The sequence below is a fragment of the Sinocyclocheilus anshuiensis genome, unplaced genomic scaffold (assembly GCF_001515605.1).
Source record: "Sinocyclocheilus anshuiensis isolate Anshui unplaced genomic scaffold, SAMN03320099.WGS_v1.1 scaffold1463, whole genome shotgun sequence".
Classification (NCBI taxonomy): Eukaryota; Metazoa; Chordata; class Actinopteri; order Cypriniformes; family Cyprinidae; genus Sinocyclocheilus; species Sinocyclocheilus anshuiensis.
The window spans coordinates 77,059-85,634 of record NW_015536784.1 but is presented as its reverse complement, the minus strand read 5'-3'; the positions used below and the strand labels follow the sequence as shown (position 1 = coordinate 85,634).

Sequence of the window (8,576 nt, the reverse complement as noted above, 5' to 3'; positions counted from 1 at the left end):
AACACTCAAAACACCGGTCTGTGAACACTGGAGAGCAAGTTGACTGTGCATCTGCAATGCAACTGTAGTTATAGGCATGCATGAATATCTATATCTGCAATAAACTTCAACAGATGATTTTGCTGAACTAACACAATACAAGATGAAGCCATTAGCAAACACGACATTAAAAAGTTACCAGAGTTTATAAAACCTGTAATATTGAGTTAATACATATTAACACACAAACCAACACATTTTTAACTGTCAAAGATTATCCCATTTCTTTGTGAATTTAAATGTTGGCGAATTTTACAACCAGATGCTGTGCAATGTTGTGGCATCTTGGAAAACTCGTTGATTTTTGACCATGAATGACAACACACAGACCGTTCCAAGATGGTAAATAAAATATTATTTATTGAATAATAATCAATAAACAACACCCATCATAAAAGTTGATAAACAATTCAGTCAAAAGTACAAAGGCAGTGCTCTGATACAGCATTAAAGTTATATAAAAATATAAAATTATGAAAGAGGACGTGTCTAGATTGTCTTAATGCAAGCTGAGGAGGATATTTTGAGTGGCCAAGGATCACAGCTGGAGAGCTACAGAAAATAGCTACAGAAAAAAGCCTTAAAAATGTATCAAACATCACCTATAGCACCGCATGTTGTTTGGGAGGGTTTCAAGAAAAAAACAGGAAACGTAAATGCTCTCACCCGAGAACAAACTCCAGCATATTCACTTGCCAGACACTACTGGGTCTTCAAACGGGACTGGGTTCTATGGTCAGATGAAATTAAAAAATGAGCATTTTAGCAGCAAACACTCAAGATGGGTTTGGTGCACACAGGGGTGAAAAAGTACCCTATGTGTACAATGAAATATACTGCTGCATCTTTAATGTTGTGGGCCTATTTTTCTGCCGGAGCTCCTGGACATCTTGTTCAGATTCATGATATCATGGATTCTATCAAATACCAACAGATAAAAAAATCTAAACCTGACTGCCTCTGTTAGAAATCTTTTAATGGGCCATAGTTAGATCTTCCAATAGGACTAAGATCCAAAAACAAACATCAAAATCAAAACAAAAAATGGGTCACTGAGCACAAAACGAAGGTTCTGCCCTGGCCAACCCAGTTGCCTGACCTGAACCCTATAGAAAATGAGTGGGGTGAACTGAGCTGTTATCTTGGGAAAACGAGGTCGCAAAAAGTATTGGATAAAAGGGTATGATTAATTGTGGTCAATGTGTATTAGAGAAAGACATTTATTTCATAATGAGATTTTCCCTCCATTTTAAATTCTTATTCCCTTCTTTAAATTCCCTTAGATCAAAGGGATTAATGCCGATTTTTTCCCACATGTTTCTTTGTTCACATTTACCAAGGGTGCCAACAATTCTCACCATGACTGTATCACAGTTTAGATGTTTGGAGATATTTTTTGGCCCTGAGACAGCGAATCTCACAGTCCTCCTGAGTGTTGAACCTGTTGCTGTTCCCGTCACAGCCTCCGTACCAGAACTGGACACATTCACCACTGCGGACTTCGAAAAACCATTTCATTGAAAAGTTTGAGCAAGTTCCTGCATCGAGTTTGAGCTGGCAAACATCTATAAGCAGAAAGAAAATAGAAATAAAGGTTTTAAGCAACACGCAGTGAAGATCAGGCTGATCAGTTTGAAGCCATTTAAAATAGTCACACTTTTGATACTTGCATATTTCCCCATGCATATTGAGGTCAGCAATAATTTTATACTTGATTTACATGATTGTTTTAGTGAATCAGGAATGCTCCTCATATGTATCTCCGTTTAAAAAAAAAAGCGATGAACCTGATTTAATTCTAAAAATTTAAAATATTTTATGGTTTGGGTTAGGTTGTAGGAATTATAATTAGCTTTAAATAAAAACAGTGGGAGTCTACGGCATATCCGTCAAGTAAATGTGTCTTTTACCCTTGAAACTGCAATCATCCTGTTGAAGATTTTCAGATTCTGTGGGAGAAATTTGAAGAATCTCAGAACACTATACAGGTAAATGGCCTACATAAACCATCCATTATATCCATTCAAATAGTATATGTACTAAGTAAATTAATTATAAATGGTTATATGCCTATATGTAAAAGAGGAAATGAAGCATAATGCATTATAACTTTAATATATTAATTCATGTATTAAATATTAATATATTAAAAATAATAATTAATTAACGCTCATGTTATGTTCCGGTCATTTTGGCCTGGAGAGGTTTTCCTTTTCCTAAAAAAATGTCTTAGCAACTTTACAGATCTTCTTTATGCACCAAGAGCTTGTAACACTCCAAAGAGAAAGGAAAAATTAAAATCGCATCATATGACGCCTTTAATGTTTTCGCATTGCACTAAAACCTAGTGACTTAGCTCACACAGGGTATAACTTCCCAAAAAAGTCAATAATTTTTATACAATTTTGATTATTTTTCCCACTGTTATACTTGTGGTATTCCTGGCCAAAAATGACCAGCCTACAAAAAGGCCAGTTTTCCTCTCATTGTGCTATATTACCAAATATTGGATTTATTCTATCCACTTATTTTCTTTCAATTAGCACAGGTTGTGTTTCTTTTTGAAACTGATTGATTGTAGGCCTCATTAATCTAAGCTTATGCACCTCAGTTTTTGAGTAAAAACTCCCAAAATAATCCAAAAATAATGCTTTTTGTTCACTCAAAAACTGAGGTGCATAAGCTCAGATCAATGAGGTCTATGACAAAACCTGCACTAATTCAAAGAAAACAAGTTGACCAAAAAAAATTAAAAACAAGGGTTAAATAAAAAAGTAAATGATCAGAATTTACATCAATAAAAAAATATGGATTATGAACAGCCTAAATATCAGTAAGCAAGTTTGGTAATTTTACCTGCAGACACACATTCCCTAAAGCACTCATCCTCTGTCAAGAATCGGTTTTCATTTCCGCCACAACCACCGTACCAGAAGTGCATGCATTTCTTAGTCTGCTGGCTGTAATACCATCTGGACATATACGATCCACAAGCACCGCCTGAATCTTTCTCAAGGAAGCATCGTGCTGTTGGAAACAAACAGTACACTCCATTAATTCCCTGCAGCACTGAATACTGAACTCTGTCAGAGAAACAGCAGAAAAGCTTGTGCATTTTTAATGTGAGTGAGGATACAGAACTACGCCAGAGATATGTGCAACTCCAAAAAAGCTAAATCAAGGGTTAAATTGGCCAGTAAGATCTAGATTCACCACCTTTAGTCTTTGAGGGCTCCGTTTTGTCCTTTTTATGCTCTTCTGTAAATTGTTCAGTGTCATCATATTCACTGGGTTCCATGATTGGTTCTGTGTTTTGCTGATCATAAAAATCTTCATATTCCTCCAGAGGTTCCTCTGTTCTGAAGGGCTCTTCGGTGGGCGCTTCAGTGGGCAGAATATCTCTGAATCACAGTTAGACACATTCATATCATTAAAAAGCACAGAATGTGTCCTGTACAGCTAATTAGTGCTCAGTATTGCAGCATCTGTTTGTATTTCAATGTGCAAATAAAAACAAAATATGGCTAATGAAGCCCAGGTTTCCCATTTCTGGCACAGTACAAAGACTCAAAACAGTAAAATTTTTAGACCCTAAAACGTTTGGATTATTAAACCCAGAGCTTAACCGACTGTGCCACACCACCTACAGTGTACACACAAAAACATGCAAAGAAAATGCTTCTCCTGCTACAGCCAAATGGTTTTGAAAACACACAATCCATGCACTAACCTTTGTGATTTTATGTCGGAAGACTGTTAGTAAATCACATTACCTCTCTGTGGTTTGTGGTCCAGAGTCAACAGGCCTCACCACAAAACCACGACAATCACGAGTCTGTATTGATGACCGGGATAAGATTCCTCCTGCAAAACAACAGCAGATACACAGCAGGGTTATTATCATTAACTAAAATTAAAAATAAAGCCATAAAAATACAATTGTTAATACTTAAATGTTAAATGAAATGAAATAAAATAATAAAGAAAAAAACCTTGTTTTACGCTACTTTCGAAGGCTACATTTATCATTTTTGCTGAAGTACAAAAATAACAAAAACTAAAACTGAAATAAAAATCAATAAAAAATTAATAAAAACTATGTTAGCATCTGTTAATTTTCAGAGGAAAAAGTCTGCAAGTTTCAATAACAGGACAGGTTAGACCAGACCAGGATCTTTCGCAGTGGCCTTATGAAAACACAACCATGAATATTTCTTACTGTGGAGCATATGCAGGAAGGCGTAAGCGAAGCGTGTGCCATAATCTCTGTCATCCAGGAACACCAGGTGCTGCTCCAGAGGAGAACTGGTGAGCTCCTCCATCTGTGTCCAGTCGAATCTCTGTCCCGCCATGAGGATAAACATCACAACATTCTGACACTTACACAGTCTAGACAAATAATCAAGCTGAGCTTTGCTGTGCTCCGAATCTTCACCAAAAACAGCCATGACCATTCGTTTGCTTCGTGGTCTTTCTGCTTTAAGGATAATGTTAGTAATCAGCCTCTCCAAAGCAAACTCAGGATGGGATGTCCCGCCCACTTGCTTCACTGTGTTAGTAATATGCCTCTTCATGATATTGCGATCTTTAAATGTAGTGAAGCTGAACTCCTCGCTGATGTAAGATGAGCCGTAAACGGAGCTCTGCTGGTAGACGGACACTCTGGTTTTTCCGTCGGCTCTGCTCGGCTCGCTGCTCACACCGATCCGGTCCAACAGAGACAGCAGGAGCTCCTTCGTGTTTACATACTGTTGAGTGTTCAGGTTATCAGACCCATCCAGCAGCACAGACATGTCCAAATCCATCTGCAGGGGTGGAGGCCGGATTACACCGCACACTGGGTCTGGGTTACAACGATCTGGCAAGAGAGAATAAAAACCCTTGGCTTGTAATTAAAGACATCCATGATCCAAAACCTACCTACATAAGCCGCATCCTAACAGAAATGGAACCTCATCAGTGACTGATTCGGAACACTCTAGATAGGCAGCAACTCTGTGTGTCATACAAAAAGAGCTCTTCATTGACATAAGGAGTTGGCATGCTGACGTTGCTTTAGATAACAACACACTAATAAGCATAAAAATAAATCACATAAATATTGGTCAAAACGTTTTTGTTTTTTGTTTACAGTCAACATTTTTATAACTTCGTCTGCCATCATAGCTGCATTATGGGATTGACTTCTCATTAAGAAGTTGGCTTGCTGACATAACATAATGCTCTAATAAACAAAATTATTAATGCACATAAATATTGGTCACAACATGCATTTTTTTAATTTACAATCAACATTTCTCTAACTTCGTCCACCATAAATTTTTACTGAACTTGTTGCAATGCATTATGGGATTTACTTGCTGCCTTAGGGACCATTCACACAGAATGCGTTTCTGCATTTTCCTGGACTGCTTTTTCATTGTTTTTCTTCATAAACATAGGCTAGACAGACATGTTTGACCATGACAATCATATCTTGCATCTTTTGCAATTTGACACACATGACACCATATTCTAAAACACAGAGCTCAAGTTAAAATAAGTCATCTTGTAAAAAATGCATTTCTAGACCTTGAATGAATGTTCCCTTAGAAGCTGAATAAAATTAGGTATTTTTAGAGGCAGCGTAATGCTGCGTACATTTTGGAATGGCTTACACTTTGCATCAGAACCTTGTCTATGACTACTTAAAATGCTATCTACGTAGGTTTTGGATGAGAGTCTTCAATTTTATTCCTTTAAATGTTTGGATGCTCAGAGAGATGAAAAGGATCAAATGTGAATGTCTGCACTGGAGCTTACCAAAACAAATGATGCACTGTTTAATGCGATTCACTCCTCTGCCATCAACGATAATGTAGCTTCCTGTGTCATCAACCTGAGACAGATATTTGAGGTAGAAATTATCAACATGCAAATGGATGTGCAGAACTTTGGGAATGATGACATTCCAATTCCATGGAAATCTGAGGGCACAGAAATCTGCAAAATGTTCCACAGTTTTCCACAAATTGTTACATCTTGTATATTTGTTTATTAAATATTAGAGCTCATCTGCTTTCAGCTACCAAAAAGAGTGTAGTACTCATTCGTTGTCATCACAGTCACTAATGATGATTCAAATAATTTTCATAAATGAACTAAAATGATCTAAAGTGAATTGAATCAACACTGATCTGACTTGAGCTGAATAACGAGACTATTGACTTTTGTAGAGCTGGTTTCTAGCTGAATTAAGCTTGTTTTATAATTGATGAAATTTGAAATTTTGATGAAATTGAGTTGAATAATGACACTATTGTCTGTTTTGTGCTACTTTACAGCTTAAATTGTATTTGAAGAACTTTGCAACATTAACACTTATTTTCCCGTTTATTACTGTGGAGTAATATAAATAAATATAAATGAAGGTGACTTGCATTTTTTGCATTTGCAAATCTGATGTTTTCTTATCTACCTGCATTGCTCGGCTCACATCATCAGCAGGATTTAAGGCGATCACTCCGAGGCCAATGTCTGCAGCCTTGAACTCCAACATGGCTGTTGCAAGGCTCGATTCATCCCTCGACGGCCCGTTTGTGAAGAACACGGCCACTTTCCTCATAAGCCTGCCCTTTCGGACATGTTTGAAGATGTTCCGGGCCACAAAGCTCATGGCTTGTCCGATGTCTCTGGTTTTTGTGGTTCTCTCAAAAGCCAATGCTCTTACAGCTTCCAGAAGGCTCTTCGTCTTAAGGTGGTCTGTGAAACGGATCAGGTTCCTGGACTCACTGCTGTAGGAGATCACAGACACTCGAGCTCCCCATGGACAATTTGTTTCAGCAATGGAAATGTCTTCCAATAAAGATTGGGCCGCAGAACTCATCCGCTCGAACACTTGAGGAGTCACACCCGCAGACATGTCCAATGCTATCACCAGGTCTGTGGGGTAAACTGGACACCGGGTACCATTACCTGAAAGCATTTTGGAAAAGAAAAAAATAAATAAATAAAATTTACAATTCGCAAAAAGTTACTAATAAATGAGGCACTGAAATGTTAAAGTGTAAGGCAACGCATACCGGAGCAGCAAGCTGTGGAGACAAAATGAAAGATAAAATTTAGATGCATTTCAAATGATTTCAAGGTTTAACATACAGAAAGCTAAATGGCACATATAAGAGATCACGAAGAGAGAAATAAAATAATTGAATGAGATAATGCTAATGACTAAAATCACTAGCAGTCATTCTGCTTGGCATTCTTTGGATATTAGGCGCTCTGAACTTACGACAGTTTTTGCGTATGTGTTCGACCAGGTCACATTCCTTGACGTTCAGAAGCAGAAAATAAGGACAGAAGGAAAACAATCAAACTTTTGGAACAGATGAGTAATTTAATACTATTTAAAGATCATTTATCTTAATATGAACCTACAGGCATTGGACTGATTCCAGGAGCTCCTTTTTCACCCTAAAAATACAATTAAATTAAATAAATAATTAAATAAGTACATAAACAAACAAACAAATAAATATGAACAGAAGCATCTCAGTACACCTTATTTAAATTTGCTTAACCCTCTAGGCCCCTTCATTTTTGGGTCACACTTGAACGTGAACGTGACAGAAGCCTTGAAAGTGTTTTTTTTTTTTTTCAGGAAAATCTATGTAATATATTTTTGATTACTAGTTAGTATTGCGAGGGGAATTTATGATATTTGGCAATATTTATCAAATATTTATGAGCTTTTTTTTTTTTCAATTATATTAAAACTCTCAGCCCCTTCAGTTCCTCTTCAGGAACTTGAGCTGCGTCGAAAACGCTAGGGGAACACCTTCTGCGACCCACGCTCTGAATCACATGTGAAATCAGTCCAATAGCTGAACGGGACGTCACGGCGGATGACGTCATGACCAGGAAGCTATAAAAGCACGTGCGGCGGGGCCAGCGTCAGCTTTCTGTCATTCAGCAGAATGACAGTGTGTGTCTGTGTGTGTCAGTCATATTTATTGTTGTCTGTCTATTGTGAGAAAAAGTCTAATAAGCAGCTATGTCTAAGGCTCACGCTAAGACAAAGCATGCAAAGGGCGAGTGCAAGCCACGTTATAGGTTGTGTGTTCCTCCCTGCCCACGTTATATCACGAGTGGGGATACACACAGCCTGTGCATGATTTGCTTGGGAGCGAAGCACGCAGAGTCGCCTCTTGAGGGGGCCGGCTGCCCGCATTGCGAGCGCCTCCCACTGCGTACGCTTCGCTCCCGGAGGGCTCTCTTTGAGGAGGGAGCCTTCGCCAGCGTTCCTCGCGGTGCTGGCCCCGCTTCCGTCGAGTCGGAGCGGCGGCTGCATTCGTGGGGTTCGCAGTTGGATCTGGCGGAGGGAATGGAGACGGGCGAGTCCCTATCTCCTTCCTCACCCACCAGATCCAGTGCCCGATCTCTGGGTTCGGAAGTCCGTTCTGCGGCTACTTCCTCCCAGGGTGACGGCTCGACGCTTCTCCTGTCTTCCTCCGAGGAGGTTGACGTGGAGGACGTCGAAGAGGTTTCGCCCCCTCAAT

General features: G+C 38.8%; 1 protein-coding gene across 1 annotated transcript in view; it reads right to left on the bottom strand.

The window, feature by feature from the left end:
- Window positions 1–1,236: 1,236 nt before the first annotated feature.
- The window catches only part of LOC107655487 (collagen alpha-6(VI) chain-like), a 32,459-nt gene continuing 25,119 nt past the window's right edge, over window positions 1,237–8,576 (bottom strand). Inside the window, exons 27-37 of the mRNA XM_016442978.1 lie at window positions 7,456–7,491; window positions 7,310–7,346; window positions 7,101–7,112; window positions 6,497–6,993; window positions 5,842–5,917; window positions 4,259–4,897; window positions 3,813–3,903; window positions 3,256–3,440; window positions 2,896–3,066; window positions 1,950–1,988; window positions 1,237–1,604 (exon numbers count right to left, since the gene is read on the bottom strand). Of these exons, the coding sequence (XP_016298464.1) occupies window positions 1,408–1,604; window positions 1,950–1,988; window positions 2,896–3,066; window positions 3,256–3,440; window positions 3,813–3,903; window positions 4,259–4,897; window positions 5,842–5,917; window positions 6,497–6,993; window positions 7,101–7,112; window positions 7,310–7,346; window positions 7,456–7,491 (1,980 nt within the window). The 3' untranslated portion in view covers window positions 1,237–1,407. The remainder of the gene's footprint in view (window positions 1,605–1,949; window positions 1,989–2,895; window positions 3,067–3,255; window positions 3,441–3,812; window positions 3,904–4,258; window positions 4,898–5,841; window positions 5,918–6,496; window positions 6,994–7,100; window positions 7,113–7,309; window positions 7,347–7,455; window positions 7,492–8,576) is intronic.